This window comes from Delphinus delphis, chromosome 9, assembly GCF_949987515.2.
Source record: "Delphinus delphis chromosome 9, mDelDel1.2, whole genome shotgun sequence".
NCBI classification, from domain to species: domain Eukaryota; kingdom Metazoa; phylum Chordata; class Mammalia; order Artiodactyla; family Delphinidae; genus Delphinus; species Delphinus delphis.
In genome coordinates this window covers 42321825-42343874 of record NC_082691.1, presented here as the reverse complement: position 1 = coordinate 42343874, position 22050 = coordinate 42321825, and the positions used below count along the sequence as shown (strand labels likewise).

General features: G+C 40.0%; 1 protein-coding gene across 1 annotated transcript in view; it reads right to left on the bottom strand.

Annotated features, from left to right (window-relative positions):
• Positions 1–5416: 5416 nt before the first annotated feature.
• Positions 5417–22050, bottom strand: part of VWDE (von Willebrand factor D and EGF domains) — a 79759-nt gene continuing 63125 nt past the window's right edge. Inside the window, 1 exon segment of the mRNA XM_060019777.1 lies at positions 5417–5671. Within this exon segment, the coding sequence (XP_059875760.1) occupies positions 5417–5671 (255 nt within the window).

The following is a 22050-nucleotide window of genomic DNA, read 5'->3' as shown; positions in this document are numbered from 1 at the left end:
TAAACATAAAAAATTTTCTCTGCCCTTTGGCCTCCTCTCTCCTGCTTTGCACTGTGTATCTGCATTATGCATCAACCAAACCTCCCATCAGCAGAAATGCCAGTTCAACCATAAAGAGCAACATTCTCCTGGCACCAGCAAAGAGGACTCCTTAAAAGATAACATTCCTTCTTAATCTTACAAGGGGCCACAATGATGCTTAGATCAAATCAGGATTGTAAAACTGTCAATAATACATCATTTAAGGTACAGCCCTCTGTCTCAAAAAACTTATATAACTGTGCCTTGACTTCTAATGGGTAGAAGCTTCTCGGAGCTTTCTGAGATGCTATCCCTGAGTTATAATCCTCAATTTGGCTGCGATAAAATTTTCCACTTCTTTCTTAGAGCGAGTGGTTAATTTTTCGTTGACACCACTGACCCCAGCCACAGTGTCTAACTACTCAAGCCATCTCCTAAGCAATAATTTCCATAATATCACAGTTTGATTGGGAAATCATATTGTTTTAAAATTATATAATCACTAAATTTAAATATATTTATGTATAGAGAAAAATTAAGTCCTGTGACACTGTTAACAAATGTATCACACTTTGGGAAATTCAGGGATGGAAGTTAGAGTATTGGGCTAGCCGTCAGAAGACCAGAGGTCTAGAACTGGCTCTGCCCCTTAAGGAGCTGTGCTTTTGCAAAGTATATAACCTTCCAAAGCCTCAGTTTCCTTGTCTCTAGAATGAATATAGCATAATTGAGGTCCGTGGTATATCTTTCAATAAATGTTAGCAAATGTACCAATAATTTCCTTGTCACCCATTGTGATATTGTGATTTATAATAAGAAAGATATATTTGGTCTTCATTGCATAATTGACACAGAGGTCATAAAACCCTTGACATCTCCTAAGTGATGAGTAATAAAACTGCCTTTTGTTATTCACAACAAGCCCCTTTCACTCACACCAGAATTTATGTTAATGACGTGATTTTTGAAAAGCCCCTAAGGATGGGGGCCAGTTGCCTCTAATCAACTATGCGATTAGAGGGTTGGAATTTTCAACCCCACCCTTGAGACCTTTAGGGAGGGGAGTGGGGCTAGAGATTGAGTTCAATCACCAGTGGCCAGTCATCTAATAAATAATGTCTACGTAATAAAGCCTCCATAAAACCCCCAAAAGACAGGTTTGGAAGAGCTTCCAGGTTGGTGAATGCATCCACGTGCTGGGAGGGTGGCGAACCTCACTTCCACAGGCCAGAGCTCCTGCACTCAGGACCCTTTGAACCTTACGCAGTGAATGAATTTATCAGGCTGTTCATCTGTATCCTTTATAACATCCTCTATAATAAGCTGGTAAACATAAGTAAATGTTTCCCTGAGCTCTGTGAGCCATTTTAGCAAATTACTGAATTCAAGGAAGAGGTCATGAGAATCCCAGTTTTTAGCCAGTGAGTCAGAAGTACAGATGACAAGCTGGACTTCAGTTGGTGTCTAAAGTAGGGGCAGTCTTATGGGACTGAGCCCTTAACCTGTTGGATCTGATTCTGTTGTTACTGAATTAGACAGTCCCTCTCTTGGAGTCCTAGCTGAACCGAAGCCTTCCTGGCTCAGTGAAGGAGTTCTATGCTGCTCAGGTTCACTCTTCCAATAACAAAACTGAGTTTGGTGCAAGCAAAACAGGCTTTTATTCAATGACCAGAGAATGGAGAAGGGAAGCTCATGCTCTAAAAGCACCTCCTCCCTGAAGGGACGAAAGTGGGGGACTTTTAAGGGGTAAGAGGCAGACAGGTCATCAGGGCTCTAGGAAAAGGGTGGAGATTTCCAGGTGAAACAGGAAGGAAGGGAGCAGGGCACAACCTTTAAAAGAAAGATATAGCCATAGTACATGAGAAAGACTGGTTATAACCATCTGGGTCCAAGATGGTGGAAGATTCGACCTCCAGCAGACCTTGAGCCTTATTATATACTGATTGTAAAACATGAGCATATGCTAAAAAACACACCCACGGGGCACCATGACAGTTCTGAGGCCAACCATAAAAGGTCAAAAAGTGGGCGGTGGCCCAGTTCCTGGAAATCCCTGTCCCTTCCCCAAAATAATTGGAATAATCCTCTCACTCATTAGCCTGTGAAATTACCCAGCCCATATAAACTAACCACGCCATATTTTGAAGCCTCTTGCCTTCCGAGATGGCCCACGCTCTGTCTGTGGAGTGTGTTTCTCTCTAAATAAATCCACTTCTTACCTATCACTTCATCTCTGAATACTTTTGCAACGAAGCAAGAACCTTAAATTCACCAGGAACACAGGGGCATCTGGGGGGCATCTGGGGCATTTGCAGTCTTCCAGGCTCCAGGTTTCCTCTGCACAGGGTATTCCTGTGGTCAAATCAGAGCGGTTCAGGGCGGTTTACCACTATATATCTCTGAAAGCATGTATCTCTCAAAGTATAACTGCAAAGCATCTCTGCCAAACACAGGTACAGCTGAAACAAACACAGAGATGAATCAGGGCATGTCCTTCAGCTCTCAGAGGTTGGCATGGAGACACAGAGATAAATCAAGGCAAGGAAAGTGATGACCTTTAGCCTACTTGGCCCACTATCTTGGATCTAGCCAGTTCAGTTTGGTTTTTTCATGGGCCTTTGTGGCATCCTGTTGATAAAACACGATTAGGCTACAAGGTTAAAAACAGGTCTGCGGCCTGGGCTGCACAGCATGGGTGACACTATCTCCAGGTAGAGTCAGAATTCAGTTAAATCTGTAGGATACTCAGTACCTGTTCACGGAGAATTGGAGCATTGTTTGGTGGTGTTGGAAAGCAAACCACCCACTGATAACTTTCCATTCCGCAACTATTTTGCCTCTTTTCCCTATCTCTGGAAGGAAGCAAAATGGCCTTCACCTAGAAGACTTTAAAAGCTGGGTGCCGGACTTTCCTCGTGGTCCAGTGGGTAAGACTCTGTGCTCCCAATGCAGGGGACCTGGGTTCAATCCCCGGTCGGGGAACTAGATCCTGCATGCATGCCTCAACTAAAGATCCCGCGTGTGGCAACAAAGATCTGGCACAGCCTAAATAAGTAAATATTTTTAAAAATAAATAAATGAAAGCTGGTTGAGCCCTATTTCTGCTATGCTGCCTGAAGTGGATAATGGCCAGTAACTCACAAGAGACAATCCTAGGAAAAATGAGCTAATTTTATAAACCTGAATGTGAACTCTCAGACAGAACACTAAAAAGTCTACGTTTTCTGCAGGAGCCTTCAGCACTCCAGGGGAAACTTGATTTGCCTGAATAATAATAAACTATAATGATAATAGCCAAGTGCACCTCACAGGAGTACTAAGCTTTAATGACTCAATATTTGTGGAACCCTTGAGCACCTCCAAAGTTATGTAAGCATAAATGAATAAGTAGGGACACCATATACCATTGTTATTTCTACATTAAATCTCTCTTGGCAATTTCTTATCTTATAATAGCCTGTAAGGTAGGTATTGTATGAGACTAATACATGAACAAAATTATGGAAGAAATAAGTATAAAATAATATATAGTGGTGATTTCCAATGAAATAATTATAATCTCATATTAGTGAAAAAGAATGGAGTCCTTAATAGCACCTCTAAAAAGCCATTCCTAGGTTGTAAAGTAGAAAAATGAAAATCTGGAAGAGACCCTTAAGATTTAAATGTCTAAAAAGAGTTTGAAAAAACACTTGCTATTTTTTTCTTAGGAAGGAGACAGCTAAGATTTTAGTTGTTTTTTTCACTATGAAGAAATTATAATGATGTTCACTCTGTTTAATTTATCTCTTAATAGAAATTGTATATTTTCACACATCTTCCATTCTGCCTTTCCATCTTCCCCTCCATCACCAGCATTATTTATGCAATGTGATAATACTTTTAATGTTCCTAGGTTAAAAAAATATCTTCAGAACCCTGTATATTTTCATCATATTTTCCAAAATGCACCATTGTGATTGTGATATTGTCCCTAATTTCAACTGGGGTAGCTAAAGATAGAGTGCGTCGGACCAAACAATGTCTTCAACAAACTTGCGTGTAATACCACAATCTCCACCAATGAAAGATTCATTTCTTCCAGTGAGTTTCATCTATAAAAAATCCTCTGAGAGGATTCTGCTGAAGAGTGCTCTTATTGTCCTTGCTTTTCGCCTTTCACCTAGCTGACATCATTTTCCTCAAGACCAAGGGAGTTTCCAGGGGTGAGAAGGAAAGTAAAAATAATGTTACCTCTTTGATGAGAGTAATTCTGAGTGGGACAACACTGTACCAGGTTTTGAACAGGTTCTTCATCCTGAGAGAGGGCAGAAGCGACATGGAGAGGTAGGAGGACATTAATACAAAACTCACATGCTTTATGTTCTGCCTAGGACCAGATGTGATGGCCTATAAGCATCAGTCGTAGGATTATTTTCCACTCACTGAGTATTCTTGCCATTGTTCTGCTTTTTGTTTACAGCATTGACATTTTGTACACAGTTAATATTTTTACATCCTTACACCCTGTTGAACATACTAAATTTTGTCACTCCAGTAGTATTGGGAGTGGACTTGGACAATAGGGGCCTCTACCCCAGCAGGTGCTTCAGCAGTGCCATTTTCCACGTCACTCCGACAGGACCAAGGGCATGTGGCCACCCAGAGACTGTGTTCCGCCTTCTAGACCATACCATGGTAACTGGGACTCTGGATTGTCTGTTCCACAAGCGCTGAGCCCACTCTTCATCCCCGTGGGAGCTCTTTCCTGGAGTCTCTCTTCCTGTTGGTCTGCTTGCAGTGGGTGTCTTCCTCCCTAGACCCTAAGGGTAAAGAAATGCTGTTAGAGATGTCTATGGATCCTGTGGGCATTGCAGACCCCTCAAGTGTGGAGTGATATTGGGGTGGGAAGAGACAGGGAGGAGGAATGGATGGTGGAGTGGGGACAGTTGGAAACAGCTGGACCTGCCATCATCACATTCAGTTGTAGAGCAAAGAAAATTCTGAAAAGTCTCGATTAAAACCTTGTCTCACAGTCCAGTGGTTAAGACTCAGTGCTTCCACTGCAGAGGGCACAGGTTCGATCGGTGGGGTGCAGCCAAAAAAAAAAAAAAACAACCTTGCCTCAGCCTCAGGTTTCTTCCAAGACTTTTAAAGAAGAGCCCTGGAGGTAGGGCTTGGGGGTCATCAAGTGGGCAGAGAATTCCAGGCATGGACCAGGTGGCATAAAGAGAAATCTTATTTCTTTTTCTTTTCTTTTTCTTCCTTCCCTTCCTCCCTTCCTTCTTTTTTTTTTTGTTCAGAATCAAAGGAAATCTTTATTCTTTGATCAAAGAATGGAGAGGTATGACCTCCTACTTTCCTAGTACATGCTCTCCCTGACACGCCGTGGCAGGGCTCCTTTCTACGGGTCTTGTCAGCGGGGGAGAGGGCGGAGTTCTTGCGGGTTGGCGCAGGCGTACTGCTCAGGGCTCCAGCCGGCAGTGCCGGTGCAGCGCGTCTGCGCACAGCCCACCACCGCCATCTTGAACTGTGGGTCGCGCGCGGCCCTTCTGCGCACAGCCAGCCAAGCTGAGGTGTCAGGCGCAGACGCTCGACCCTGGGAACTCCGGTCAGAAGTGCTCGGTGTGTGGACTCTGCATGCGGACCCGTGTGAGCAAATGAAACCGGACTAAGCCCAAAGGAGAAAAAAAAGGTTAGACTTGACTTTATTGCCCACATTCTGTTTTTATTTCCTGGGAATTGTTAATGGACTTTGCCGGTGACAGATCCCTCCTCTGCCTTTTGTCCTGCTTCTCATTCTTGAGGGGCGCTGATGGGCACAGGTTGTTTACTGTAACTGCTTCCTGCTAAGTATGGGTGTTGTCATAACCCGGGGTGGAGAAGCAGGACTTCTCCCCAGCTACTTTTAGGTATGTTTGATGGTCCCAAGGCCTCAGCTCTAACTTTTTGTATCCCTAGTGACCACCTTTTGCCTTACCTTTTGGAGACAAAGGACACTAGACAATTTAATATTGGCCCAAATATTAGCGAGAGGATAATGGTCACATGTCAAATTTTCCTAAAAATAAAGGTATCTAGGTCTTTTGCCTGTAGGCAAATGTGACCTGATGTCGAGGCTCTTTGCTCTGGCCCTAATATCCCTGGTTACACTTTGGTTGTGTTTGTTTTTTTTTTTTTTGCGGTACGCGGGCCTCTCACTGTTGTGGCCTCTCCCGTTGCGGAGCACAGGCTCCGGACACGCAGGCTCAGCGGCCATGGCTCACGGGCCCAGCCGCTCCGCGGCATGTGGGATCTTCCCGGACCGGGGCACAAACCCGTGTCCCCTGCATCGGCAGGCGGACTCTCAACCACTGCACCACCAGGGAAGCCCTTTGGTTGTGTTTTGGAAGAGAAGCTTCAGGTCAGAGAGAGGTTCACACTAGTAGTCAAGGGTGTCTCTTGTCCTAGGTTGTTTCTCTGGAGGTTAAGTCTCGGGGAGCTCTTGCCTAGAATGCAACGTCCCCACGGAGTTGCAACCCCCCCTTGCTTCACGGTGTTTTTGGCAAGAAAGTAAATTAATTTTGAAACTGTGCTGTGCATTTTACTGTTCCTTTACCACATTAAAAAAAATATTGTAAAGGTGTATTTGTTTTTACAAAGGTAGAAAATATTTAACAGTTCGTTGTCTTGTTTACTGTATCTTTTATATTTGGGTGGGCTGCACCTGATTATATAACAAGGCCCTCCCAACTTTCCTGGGTACAATTTTTGGTATAGGATTGAGAGAACATTACAGATGAATAAGATGAGTATTTTCAGATATTTTCAGATGATTCAGATGAGTATTTCTGTAATCAGGTACAGTACGCAGCGATGAGCATAGTGTAGTCAATCTCTACGTTAATCAAGATATAGAATATTTTCATGCTACATAATGAAAAGGGGAGAGAGAATGGAGATCTAATGCATACCATGACGTTTTCTTAAAGTAGTACTGCCACATATATCAAAATGGCTCTCTTTTCCTCATAGTTAGCAAAGCACTGATCTATATATAAAGTGTAAAAAATAATTAAATTTCTAATAAGTTCACATATGTAAGTGACTAGTATGGAGAAAGTCATAATATAGTATATGAAAAAGTTATTGTGGGACTTTCTCTTAGGCAACAGAGTGGAAGAACTTTAGAAATAACCCTTTATTTTATATGTAGAAGTAAGTTGACACCCAGAGCTTCGGCCAGTGCTCCATGATTAAATAGTGTTGATGCCAGATTCCTGATACAAGGAGCTTTCTGCTATAATCACTCCCAAATGGCTGATCCATCATTAATACAAATGCCCCAAAAGATACTTGATATTACGTACAGATTATATTTCTGTTAAACTAGTGTAAACTTTCCCCGGTTCCATATCTCTAGATTCCTGGTTTGTTACATTATTGCTAAATGGTTTAACTGGAATTGACTGACTAGTACTAAGCAAATATTCTGCAAACCTAAGGAAAACTATATATAAAGCGTTAACTGGTAGGTATAGTCTTTTGTTCTTAATTCAAGGATCGTCACTAGACAATGAAGGGACCCCCAAATTAGACATTTTACTTGGGAGACAATATGCAGCAGAAACGTCCATTCAACCCTAAAAATATGTTTGCTTTAGATCTTTGATTAGTGTCACATTCCCACTACTCAATATTTCACAAAAACATTGGACTAGATGATTCTGTATATACTTGGCAGCAGGCTGATTCAGTTTTTTAAAACATGAACAATCAAAAGGAAGCTTAACATTATTATTATGGAAAATGTATTAACAATTAAATTTTAAAGGAAAATATGTTTATATTTTGAAGGTAACATTGCTGTTTGGTCCTTGCAGCAGGACAAAAGGTTGATTGTGTGAGGAGCAAAGATTTCAACCTTATATTGAGTTCATTTGGATGGGAAAGGAGAATACGTCTTTTTAAAAAATGGAGATATAACCTACACAAACCAAAGTGCTCAGATCTTAAATATATAGCTTGATAAAATTGTATGTGTTGATTCACTCGTGTAACCACTACCCTAATCAAGATATAAAACATTCTAGACCTCCCTGAAGATTCCCTCGTGTCCCTACCCAGACAGTAATCCCCACCATACACATACGAGTATCCTGATTTTATCACCATATTAGTTTCTTTTTGAACTTCCTGTAAATAGGCTCATACATCATGTGCTCCTTTGTGTCTGGCTTATTTCACTCAGCATTAAGTTTGTCAGATTCATACATATTGTGTGTATCAGTAATAAGTCTTTTTTTATTACTGTGCAGGAATTGGTAGGTCAAGGATTATAATTATGTATGGCATTTGTAGGAAAAGGCAAATATTTTCCCAAATTGGTGATAACAGTAAAACTTCTATTTGCTCCACACCCTCACACATCCTTTTTTGGTCTTTTTCATTTTAGCTATTCTGGTGGTTATGGAGTGGTTTTATCTTGCAGTCCTCTGAAAACTAATATTTTGAGGATCTTTTTATATATTTATTGTCTATTTTGATATCCTCTTTTAGGAAGTTTTGTTTAAATATTACCCATTAACAATTGAATGTTCTTTTTCTCATTTAATAGGAATTCTTTGTATGTTCTGTTGATACATATGTATTGAGGTTATTTTCTCTCCGTTTTATCTTACCTTTCATTCTCTTGAAAATTTAGTTTACTGAACAGTTATTAATTTTAACAAATGTCAGTATTTTTATGGCTACTGCATGGATGTATTTTATTTTTATTTATGTAGAGGCTTCTTTGTTTAGCTTTCACATAAGTCTATGACCAATATCTGAGTAATTTTGTATGTGGTATAAAATACAGGTCCAGGTTCTTTTAAAGATAAATATGTGTAGTCCAATTGATCCAGTGCCATTATTGAGAAGATTGTCATCTATGAAACTGCAGTTGAGACACATGCAAGGACCAATTACAGACATAGCATTTCCTTTGGAGGAGACTGAACCTGTCAAAAAAAAAAAAAAGAAAGAAAGAAAGAAAAAGAAAGAGAAACAGGGACATTCTGAAAAATGTCTCTTTATTTGGTATTAGGGACATTTTGGTTTTGGATTAAGAGATAAATTCTGAAAAATGTATATTAATATTCTAAAATAAAGAGTTTATTTAAAAATGTATGCAGATTTCCAGTTACAACTCTGACATGCAAGGAAATTAGAAGTCATCACTCATAAGAAAAATCATGAAAAATAATCTGAAAATCAATGACTTATCTTGGGCTTATTGGAGAACTGAGGTTACCGGGCAAACCACCATGCAAAATCTGGAGAGATAAGCAAATATAAAGAATCATAGATAAAATAGATTTTCTGCTTACAGGAGCAGGAGCTGCTGTAGCTAGAGACTGGTAGGGACACTTAAATGTCACTTTGATGAACTGTGGGTGCAGACCTAAACTAGTGTGAGAAGGAGAGAATTCTGAGGTCCACAGTCTTACAGAGGGTCCCCACACTTTTCCTGGGTTTTACTTACGTTTTATCTCTGCATTCACTGAACTTGTCTTCTCTTCCGGTCAGTGTGCTGTTAAAATTATTCGATAAGTTATTAATTCAGATACTATATTTTGCTGTCCCATTGTCCTAAAATGTCCATTAGGATTTTTGTTTGTTTGTTTGTTTGTTTGCGGTACGTGGGCCTCTCACTGTTGTGGCCTCTCCCATTGCGGAGCACAGGCTCCTGACTCGCAGGCTTAGCGGCCATGGCTCACGGGCGCAGCCGCTCCGTGACATGTGGGATCTTCCCGAACCGGGACATGAACCCATGTCCCCTGCATCGGCAGGTGGACTCTCAACCACTGCGCCACCAGGGAAGCCCAGGATATTTTTTATAGATTTTAAACCTCTGCAAAAATCATTCATTTTTCGTTTCCTTATTATTTCCCACTAACTTTAATATATATAAGTATTAACATCTTTCATGGAGTATAATTGCTTTACAATGGTCTGTTAGTTTCTGCTTTATAACAAAGTGAATCAGCTATGCATATACATATATCCCCATATCTCCTCCCTCTTGCATCTCCCTCCCACCCTCCCTACCCCACCCTTCTAGGTGGTCACAAAGCATCGAGCTGATCTCCCTGTGCTATGTGGCTGCTTCCCACTAGCTATCTGTTTTACATTTGGTAGTGTATATATGTCCATTGCCACTCTCTCACTTCATCCCAGCTTACCCTTCCCCCTCCCCATGTCCTCAAGTCCATTCTCTAGTTCTGCAACTTTATTCCTGTCCTGCCCCTGGGTTCTTCAGAACCACTTTTCTTTTAGATTCCATATATATGTGTTAGCATGCGGTATTTGTTTTTCTCTTTCTGACTTACTTCACTCTGTATGACAGTCTCTAGGTCCATCCACCTCACTACAGATAACTCAATTTCGTTTCTTTTTATGGCTGAGTAATATTCCATTGTATATATGTGCCACATCTTCTTTATCTATTCATCTGTCGATAGACACTTAGGTTGCTTCCATCTCCTGGCTATTGTAAATAGAGCTGCAAAGAACATTGTGGTACACGACTCTTTTTGAATTATGGTTTTCTCAGGGTACATGCCCAGTAGTGGGATTGCTGGGTCATATGGTAGTTCTATTTTTAGTTTTTTAAGGAACCTCCATACTGTCCTCCATAGTGGCTGTATCAATTTACATTCCCACCAACAGTGCAAGAGTGTTCCCTTTTCTCCACACCCTCTCGAGCATTTGTTTCTAGATTTTATGATGATGGCCATTCTGACTGGTGTGAGGTGATATCTCATTGTAGTTTTGATTTGTATTTCTCTAATGATTAATGTTGTGGAACATTCTTTCATGTGTTTGTGGGCAATCTGTATATCTTCTTTGGAGAAATGTCTATTTAAGTCTTCTGCCTATTTTTGGATTGGGTTGTTTGCTTTTTGATATTGAGCTGCATGAGCTGCTTGTAAATTTTGGAAATTAATCCTTTTTCAGTTGCTTGATCTGCAAATATTTTCTCCCATTCTGAGGATTCTCTTTTCACCTTGTTTATGGTTTCCTTTGCTGTGCAAAAACTTTTGAGTTTCATTAGGTCAGATTTGTTTATTTTTGTTTTTATTTCCATTTCTCTAGGAGGTGGGTCAAAAAGGATCTTGCTGTGATTTATGTCATAGAGTGTTCTGCCTATGGTTTCCTCTAAGAGTTTGATGGTGTCTGGCCTTACATTTAGGTCTTTAATCCATTTTGAGGTTATTTTTGTGTATGGTGTCAGGGAGTGTTCTAATTTCATTCTTTTACATGTAGCTGTCCAGTTTTCCCAGCACCATTTCTTGAAGAGGCTGTCTTTTCTCCACTGTATATTCTTGCCTCCTTTATTAAAGATAAGGTGACCATATGTGCGTGGGTTTATCTCTGGGCTTTCTATCCTGTTCTGTTGATCTGTATTTCTGTTTTTGTGCCGGGACCATACTGTCTTGATTACTGTAGCCTTGTAGTATAGTCTGAAGTCGGGAAGCTTGATTCCTCCAGCTCTGTTTTTTGTTCTCAAGATTGCTTTGGCTATTTGGGGTCTTTTGTGTTTCCATACAAATTGTGATATTTTTTGTTTAGTTCTGTGAAAAATGCCAGTGGTAGTTTGATAGGGATTGCACTGAATCTGTAGATTGCTTTGGGTAGTATATTCATTTTCACAATGTTGCTTCTTACCAAGGACATGATATATCTCTCTGTCTCTTGTATCATCTTTAATTTCATTCATCAGTGTCTTACAGTTTTCTGCATACAGGTCTTTTGTCTCCGTAGGTAGGTTTATTCCTAGGTATTTTGTTCTTTTTGTTGCAATGGTAAATGGGAGTGTTTCCTTAATTTCTCTTTCAGATTTGTCATCATTAGTGTATAGGAATGCAAGGATTTCTGTGCATTTATTTTGTATCCTGCTACTTTACCAAATTCATTGATTAGCTCTAGTAGTTTTCTGGTAGCATCTTTAGGATTCTCTATGTATAGTATCATGTCATCTGCAAACAGTGACAGCTTTACTTCTTCTTTTCCGATTTGGATTCCTTTTATTTCTTTTTCTTCTCTGATTGCTGTGGCTAAAACTTCCAAAACAATGTTAAATAATAGTGGTGAGAGTGGGCAACCTTGTGTTGTTCCTGACCTTAGTAGGAGGTTTAGTAGAAACCTTAGTAGAAACGGTTTCAATTTTTTACCATTGAGAAAGATGTTGGCTGTGGGTTTGTCATATATGGCTTTTATTGTGTTAGGTAAGTCCCTCTATGCCTACTTTCTGGAGGGCTTTTATCATAAAGGGGTGTTGAATTTATTGAAAGCTTTTCTGCATCTATTGAGATTATCATATGGTTTTTCTTCTTCAGTTTGTTAATATGGTGTATCACATTGATTGATTTGTGTATATTGAAGAATCCTTGCATTCCTGGGATAAACCCCACTTGATCATGGTGTATGATCCTTTAACATGCTGTTGGATTCTGTTTGCCAGTGTTTTGTTGAGGATTTTTCATCTATGTTCATCAGTGATATTGGCCTGTAGTTTTTTTATTTGTGACATCTTTTTTTTTGTTTGTTTTTCGGTACGCGGGCCTCTCACTGTTGTGGCCTCTCCCGTTGCGGAGCACTGGCTCCAGATGCGCAGGCTCAGCGGCCATGGCTCACGGGCCCCGCTGCTCCGCGGCATGTGGGAATTTCCCGGACCGGGGCATGAACCCGTGTCCCCTGCATCAGCAGGCGGACTCTCAACCACTGCACCACCAGGGAAGCCCCTATTTGTGACATCTTTGTCTGGCTTTGGTTTCAGGGTGATGGTCGCCTTGTAGAATGAGTTTGGGAGTGTTCCTCCCTCTGCTATATTTTGGAGGAGTTTGAGAAGGATAGGTGTTAGCTCTTCTCTAAATGTTTGATAGAATTCGCCTGTGAAGCCATCTGGTCCTGGGCGTTTGTTTGTTGGAAGATTTTTAGTCCCAGTTTCAATTTCAGTGCTTGTGATTGGTCTGTTTATATTTTCTACTTCTTCCTGGTTCATTCTGGGAAGGTTGTGCATTTCTAAGAACTTGTCCATTTCTTCCAGGTTGTCCATTTTATTGGCATATAGTTTCTTGTAGTAATCTCTCATGGCCCTTTGTATTTCTGCTGTATCAATTGTTACTTGTCCTTTTTCATTCCTAGTTCTATTGATTTGAGTCTTCTCCCTTTTTTTCTTGATGAGTCTGGCTAATGGTTTATCAATTTTGTTTATCTTCTCAAAGAACCAGCTTTTAGTTTTATTGATCTTTGCTATTGTTACCTTCATTTCTTTTTCATTTATTTCTGATTTGTTCTTTATGATTTCTTTCCTTCTGCTAACTTTGGGGTTTTTGTTCTTCCTCTATTTCTTTTGGTGTAAGGTTAGGTTCTTTATTTGAGATGTTTCTTGTTTCTTAAGGTAGGCTTGTATTGCTATAAACTTCCCTGTTTGGACTGCTTTTGCTGCATCCCGTAGGTTTTGGGTCATCGTGTTTTCATTGTCATTTGTTTCTAGATATTTTTTGATTTCCTGTTCGATTTCTTCAGTGATCTCTTGGTTATTAATTAGTGTATTGTTTAGCCTCCATGTGTTTGTATTTTTTACTGATTTTTTCCTGTAATTGATATCCAGTCCCATAGCATTGTGGTCAGAAAAGATACTTGATACGATTTCAACTTTCGTAAATTTACTAAGGCTTGATTTGTGACCCAAGATATGCTCTATCCTGGAGAATGTTCCATGAGCACTTGAGAAGAAAGTGTATTCTGTTGTTTTTGGATGGAATGTCCTATAAATATCAATTAAGTCCATCTTGTTTAATGTATCATTTAAAGCTTGTGTTTCCTTATTTATCTTCATTTTGGATGACCTGTCCATTGGTGAAAGTGGGGTGTTAAAGTCCCCTACTATGAATGTGTTACTGTCGATTTCCCCTTTTTTGGCTGTTAGTATTTGCCTTATGTATTGAGGTGCTTCTCTGTTGGGTGCATAAATATTTACAATTTTTATATCTTCTTCTTGGATTGATTCCTTGATCATTATGTAGTGTCCTTCTTTGTCTCTTGTAATAGCCTTTATTTTAAAGTCTCTTTTGTCTGATATGAGAATTGCTACTCCAGCTTTCTTTTGATTTCCATTTGCATGGAATATCTTTTTCCATCCCCTCACTTTCAGTCTGTATGTGTCCCTAGGACTGAAGTGGGTCTCTTTTAGACAGCATATATATGGTTCTTGTTTATGTATCTATTCAGCCAGTCTATGTCTTTTGGTTGTAGCATATAATCCATTTATATTTAAGGTAATTATTGATACGTATGTTCCTATTCCCATTTTCTTAATTGTTTTGAGTTTGTTATTTTAGGTCTTTCCTTCTCTTGTGTTTCCTGTCTAGAGAAGTTCCTCTAGCATTTGTTGTAGAGCTGGTTTGGTGGTGCTGAATTCTCTTAACTTTTGCTTTTATGTAAAGGTTTAATTTCTCTGTCGAATCTGAACGAGATCCTTGCTGCGTAGAGTAATCTTGGTTGTAGGTTTTTCCCTTTCATCACTTAAAATGCGTCCTGCCACTCCCTTCTGGCTTGCAGAGTTTTGCTGAAAGATCAGCTGTTAACCTTATGGGGATTCCCTTGTGTGTTGTTTGTTGTTTTTGCTTTGCTGCTTTTAATATTTTGTCTTTGTGTTTAATTTTTGATAGTTTGATTAATATGCGTCTTGGCATGTTTCTCCTTGGATTTATCCTGTATGGGTCTCTCTGTGCTTCCGGGACTTGATTAACTATTTCCTTTCCCATATTAGGGAAGTTTTCAACTATAATCTCTTCAAATATTTTCTCAGTCCCTTTCTTTTTCTCTTCTTCTTCTGGGACCCCTATAATTCGAATGTTGGTGCGTTTAATGGTGTCCCAGAGGTCTCTGAGACTGTCCTCAATTCTTTTCATTCTTTTTTGTTTATTCTGCTCTGTGGTAAGTATTTCCACTATTTTATCTTCCAAGTCACTTGTCCATTCTTCTGCCTCAGTTATTCTGCTATTGATTCCTTCTAGACAATTTTTAATTTCATTTTTTGTGTTGTTCCTCATTGTTTGTTTGCTCTTTAGTTCTTCTAGGTCCTTGTTAAACATTTCTTGTATTTTCTCCATTCTATTTCCAAGATTTTGGATCATCTTTCCTATCATTATTCTGAATTGCTTTTTAGGTAGACTGCCTATTTTCTCTTCATTTGTTTGGTCTGGTGGGTTTTTACCTTGCTCCTTCATGTGCCGTGTGTATCTGTCTTCTCATTTTGCTTAACTTACTGCGTTTGGGATCTCCTTTTCACAGGCTGCAGGTTCGTAGTTCCCGTTGTTTTTGGTGTCTGTCCCCAGTGGCTAAGGTTGGTTCAGTGGGTTGTGTAGGCTTCCTGGTGTAGGGGACTGGTGCCTGTGTTTTGGTGGATGAGGCTGGATGTTGTGTTTCTGGTGGGCAGGTCCGCATCCAGTGGTGTGTTTTGGGGTGTGTGTGACCTTATTATTATTTTAGGCAGCTTTTCTGCTAGTGGGTGGGGTTGTGTTCCTGTCTTGCTAGTTGTTTGGCATGGGGTGTCCAGCACTGTAGTTTGCTGGTCGTTGAGTGGAGCTGGGTCTTGGCATTGAGATGGAGGTCTCTGGGAGATTTTTGCCGTTTGATATTACGTGGAGCTGGGAGGTCTCTGGTGGTCCAATGTCCTGAACTCGGCTCTCCCACCTCAGAGGTATAGGCCTGATGCCTGGCCAGAGCACCAAGACCCTGTCATCCACATGGCTCAGAATAAAAGGGAGAAAAAAAGAAAGAAAGAAAGAGAAAATAAATAAATAGAATAAATTAAAGGTATTAAATTAAAAAATAATAATTAAAAATTAAAAAAAATTTTAAAGTAATTTTAAAAAAAGAAAAAAAGAATGAAGAGAGGAACCAAACCAAAAAACAAATCCACCAGTGATACCAAGCACTAATAACTGTATTAAAAAAACCCCAAAAAAACGGATGGACAGAACCCTAGGAAAAATGGTAAAAGCAAAGCTCTACGGACAAAATCACATGCAGAAGCCAACACATACACACTCACAAAAAGAGAAAAGGAAAAAAAATATATATCATTGCTCCCAAAGTCCACTGTCTCAATTTGGGATGATTCTTTTTGTATTCAGTTATTCCACAGATGCAGGGTACATCAAGTTGATTCTGGAGATTTAATCCGCTGCTCCTGAGGCTGCTGGGAGAGATTTCCCTTTCTCTTCTTTGTTCGTACAGCTCCTGGGGTTCAGCTTTGGATTTGGCTCCGCCTGTGCATGTAGGTCACCTGAGGGCGTGTGTTCTTTGCTCAGACAGGACAGGTTTAAAGGAGCCACTCCTTTGGGGTCTCTGGCTCACTTAGGCTGGGGGGAGGAAGGGGTACAGATGTGGGGTGATCCTGCAGCTGCAGAGGCCGGTGTGACGTTGCACCAGCCTGCTGCGCGCCGTGCGTTCTCCCAGGGAAGTTGTCTCTGGATCACAGGACCCTGGCAGTGGCGGGCTGCACAGGCTCCTGGGAGGGGAGGTGTGGATAGTGACTTGTGCGTGCCCACAGGCTTCTTGGTGGCTGCAGCAGCAGCCTTAGCGTCCCATGCCTGTCTCTGGGGTCCACGCTGATAGCCGCAGCTCGCGCCCATCTGTGGAGCTCCTTTAAGCTGAGCCCTAATCCCCTCTCCTCATGTACCGCGAAACAAAGAGGCAAGAAAAAGTCTCTTGACTTTTAGGCAGGTCCAGACTTTTCCCCCGATTCCCTCTCGGCTAGCTGTGGTGCACTAGCCCCTTCAGGCTGTCTTCACGCCGCCAACCCCAGTCCTCTCCCTGGGATCGGACCTCCAAAGCCCGAGCCTCAGGTCCCAGACCCCACCCGCCCTGGCGGGTGAGCGGACAAGCCTCTCGGGCTGGTGAGTGCTGGTCGGCACCGATCCTCTGTGCGGGAATCTCTCCGCTTTGTCCTCTGCACCCCTGTTGCTGCGCTGTCCTCCCCGGCTCCGAATCTCCGCGCCCCCGCCCCCAGCAGTCTCCGCCCACGAAGGGGCTTCTTAGTGTGTGGATACCTTTCCTCCTTCACAGCTCCCTCCCACTGGTGCAGGTCCCGTCCCTATTCTTTTGTCTCAGTTTTTTCTTTTGCCCTACCCAGGTACGTGGGGAGTTTCTTGCCTTTTGGGAGGTCTGAGTTCTTCTGCCAGGGTTCAGTAGGTGTTCTGTAGAAGTTGTTCCACATGTAGATGTATTTCTGATGTATTTGTGGGGAGGAAGGTGATTTCCATGGCTTACTCTTCCGCCATGTTGAAGGTCTGTCTCCCCCTTTATTATATTATTCACAGTAATTCTGAAGTCTTTTTCTGCAACTCCATTTCCTTAATTATATCTGGGTCTGGACCTATTGACTATTTTACATCTCGAATATAAGTGATTACCTGTTGTTTCTGTTGTTGTTTTTGCTTGTTTAGTAATTTTTAATTTTATGTTAAACAGTGTGAATTCTTGTATGTGGGAGTTCTTGATTATATTATATACTCTTCTAGATTTTGTCATATTTTGCTCTGGCAAGCAGTAAATTACCAGCATCTACTTTGAATGACTTAATTTAAGGACGTGTGGCCCTGATCTATGCTGGTTATATTCTTACTCCTGGTTTTTTGTCCTCACTTGTAAGGCTGACCTTCCTAGACTAAAAGCCCTGTTTGTGATGGACTTTCTGTTCTAGTGGGCCCAAAATCCAGTCTGTGCAGCTTCTAAAATCTCTAACCAACCTTTCAGTATCACAACAGCTATTCTCTGGTATATCTCCCAGTGCTTCATAATAAACATGCAAACCTTATGTATTGGCCAATGACCAGAGGTATATATATATTTTTTAATAAATTTATTTATTTATTTTTGGCTGCATTGGGCCTTCGTTTCTGTGCACGGGCTTTATCTACTTGCGGCAAGCGGGGCTACTCTTCATTGCAGCGCGTGGGCTTCTCATTGCGGTGGCTTCTCTTGCTGCAGAGCACAGGCTCTAGGCATGCAGGCTTCAGTAGTTGTGGCACACTGGCTCTGTAGTTGCGGCTTGCGCGCTCTAGAGCACAGGCTCAGTAGTTGTGGTGCACGGACTTAGTTGCTCCACAGCATGTGGCATCTTCCCGGACCAGGGCTCAAACCTGTGTCACCTGCATTGGCAGGTGGATTCTTAACCACTGTGCCACCAGGGAAGTCCCAGAGGGAAATTTTAATGCATATTTTTGGCCTCCTTGTGTTGGCCTCTTTCTCTTTAGTATTCTGATCCTCAAATCCCACTGACTATGTAATCCTGAACTCTGATCTTTGTTTTCTTCACCCAGTGAGACTGTACTCTCTGATTGGGCTCTATTTTCCTGGCTAACAACAGTTTGGAAAATGCCTCAGTGAAAAAGCCAGTGAGTGCAGGGCTCACCTCATCTTCCTCACTTCTCTCAAGGATCATAGATAGCCCTGGGTGGTAGCTTTTCAGTGCCTAAAAATTGTTATTTTTTAAATTTAGAATTTTTTCCAGTTTTTATTGTATTCACAATAGGAGTTCAAATCTGTTCCTAGCTACTCCACGGTAGCCAAAACCAGTCATTAAAATTTAAAAACGTATCTCTTACAAGAGAAAACATATTTTTATTTTAATATGTATTTTCAATCAGATAATATAACATTTTAGCTATTTTTGAAATTTTGTATTTTAGTCTACAACCTTTTTCTCCCTGAAGACTGTAAGATGTAATGGAATAGAGGACAAGAACTCAAATGTTAAATGATAATGCAGAATGTCTGTTTCCTCTGAAATATAAAATAATTACAAGAAAATGTCATTTTAAAACTAGGTCTTCTTGGGACTTCCGTGGTAGTCCAGTGGTTAAGACTCCATGCTTCCAATGCAGGGGGCGCGGGTTTGATGCCTGGTTGGGGAACTAAGATCCCACATGCCGGGTGGCATGACCAAAAAAAAAAAACAAACCAAAAAAACAAAAGAACTAGGTCTTCTTATTAAAGATTAATTCTATGTGGTGAATAGTTGGCCCCAAACCATCAAAGTTCTTGAGAAGATAAATGACTGTTTGAGGTAGTCAGGGGCCTAAGAGGATAAAAAAAAGTGATAAATTCAAATCGGGTGTTTTGAGGAGTGTTTAATAAAATGACTGTTTTTTAAAACTATGTGGACAAAGAATAGGGAAACCACAAGAAGTAGTGCTGTACCTTGAGACTAGTGAATCATGGCACTAATACCACCCTTAGAACAGAAGGAGCAAAAAGACAGAAAGGGCTGTTATGAGAGGAATTCCTTGACAGGAGCGGAGATCTTTAGTCAAGGGGCTTGCCAACCCATTTCACCCCACAGGAAGGAAGTCGAAGAAAAAACACATTCAGACTTCATTTTCCTCCTTTCTTCTAACCTCCTTCTGGGGCTTACCCAATTGAATAGAATGTCAGAGGACAAGGGAACTTGTTAATGTAATCCACACAAGTTCAGTCTTCCAGAATAGAGTAGGGTGGAGATAATAAATAAGGAGTAATCTCTAGTTGGGCAAACAAAGACTGTCCAGAACACCAATGACAGTTTTTTTTTCCCTTAATAATAATTTCAGCTTGGACTTATTGTTTTCTCAAATGAGATAATAAACTTACAACACACAGGTGTAATATTTGTTACACCTCAGTTAAGTAATTAAAGTGAAGTTTAATTTGGGAATATATTAATTATTTAAGAATTTATTAATTACTCACTGAACTAAACCATTTTATAAATTGAAAATGAGAATTACTATTTGCCCTATCTTGACTTTCTAGCTGATTCAAAGGCAAAGTTGTGAAGAAAGTTAAATCTGCCTTCTCCTTACTTTTGAACTCTTTCCACTTCCCGTTTATTAGAATCTCAGAGGTTTGAGGCCTGAGCACAGTGGGTCTTTTCCATTATAATCTACTCAAGAGTAGAAGACTCAGAAGACTTCCTATCCTATGAGGTCACTTAAAATACAGAGTTACTTTCACAATACAAGTAATCTATACAGAATATTTTGTATTTAAGAAAAAGATTTCACAGGAGGACAAATCCATAGAGCCAAGGAACCCACTTTAGTGGAGATTAAATTGTTCTCCAAAGTGATGATAATTTGAGTGTTGAGACATCGTATTAAAAAATAAATCACTCAGTGATTCTTCTGATTATGTGAAAAGTTCCAGTTTTTTTTGTAGCCTTTAAGACTTCTCAAACAGTTTCTGATTTCCCCCTTTAAATAAGGAGAGAGCATTCCACAAGTTCAGAATCATCAGGGTCATAGCCATTACCAAATGGAATCTATTAATTAATAAAGTTGTTTTGTTTTCCTTGTATTAATTTCTTTACAATTACAGTCTATTAAGAGCAAATGCTACCTGTTTAAAATGTATTGAACTTATATCTTTTCTTTCTTTTATAGATGTAAGTAAAATAAATCACTTTAAAGAAAATTATTGAGTTAATAATAGTATAGGCAGAGGGCTTCCCTGGTGGCACAGTGGTTGGGAGTCCACCTGCCGATGCAGGGGACACGGGTTTGTGCCCTGCTCCGGGAAGATCCCACATGCCGCAGAGCGCCTGGGCCCGTGAGCCATGGCCGCTGAGCCTGCGCGTCCGGAGCCTGTGCTCCGCAACGGGGAGAGGCCACAACAGTGAGAGGCCCGCGAACCCAGAAAAAAAAAAAAAATAATAATAATAATAGTATAGGCAGAATGAATATATATGGCAAACCTTACCAAGGTGATAATGAATGACTAAGGTTTCAGGAAAATGGACAAGGTCTTCATTTTTGTTCTCTGTTGAATTCTCAAGTCTTTGAACAAAGTGTGGTACATAATCAAAAAATATTTGAGTGACTGAATCTTTAATTGGAATTTAAGACAGAGTAGCAAGTAGGAGTGTCCTTGGAGAGACATTCTCAAGCTATATCATATAGACCAATCCATATTTTGTCTACCCAAGAAACTGATCCTACTGTTAAGAATGTATTGCTAATCTTCAAAATCTGTCTCATTATATAATTAACATTTTTTTGAAATATAGCAAATTTGAAATTTGAGCTACTGCTGAGGACTTTTGAATACTTTTGAAGCTTAACAAGTAATGTCTTAACTGACTAGGTATATATAAGAGTAACAAAATATGAATTTCTTTATGTTAAAAAATAATGTCCTTAAATTATTTTATGTCCTTATAAATTATTTTGATCATTTGATTATTTATAAGGTAAATCCCTACATATTTCCATTACAGCTAAACTTTTATTACTAAACCACAAAAATTTGGCTGTTGACTACAAAATTTAATTTTATTTCTTGTGGTCATAAAATGATATGAAAATTAACTGCATGAGAGATGCTTGATTTATCTTTAATTAGGCATAAAAACATCTTTAAACGAGGAAGACAAAAGCCATTATAGGTCATTAAAGAGCAGTGAATTTTCAGGACTTTAAGTAAATTTATCTGTTAAAGAATTTTTTTAAAAAGAAAAAAACAAATGGCAAAAATATAGCCTATATTGTAAATATATATTTTACTGAGGATGCTATCAATGGAAGGATCATTAAAACAGTTCTGTCTTTCCTTTTACTCCCTGTTTGATAGAGCTAACATTTCACCAGTGGTTTGATGAGTTGAACTCTCTCTAGTAAATGATATTAAATATGAGATCTTTCTTGCAGCATTAATGAGAAATTAACTTTTGATTGTGTTAGGCTACTTAGATTTTACTGTGGTTCTTTCCTACAGCATTGCTAAGTCTATTTTGACTAATATAGTATATGTAATATAATCTAACATATTATAATAGTCATAGTAAAAGGCTTGGCCCAAAAGAAACCTCATATCCATTAACATTCACTTCCAGTTCTTCCCTCCCCTTGGCCCCTGGCAAGCACTAATCTACTTTCTGGCTCTATGGATTTGCTTTTTCTGGACGTTTCATATAAATAGAATTGTACAATATGTGTCTGTTTGTGAATGACTTATTTCACTGAGAATAGTGTTTTC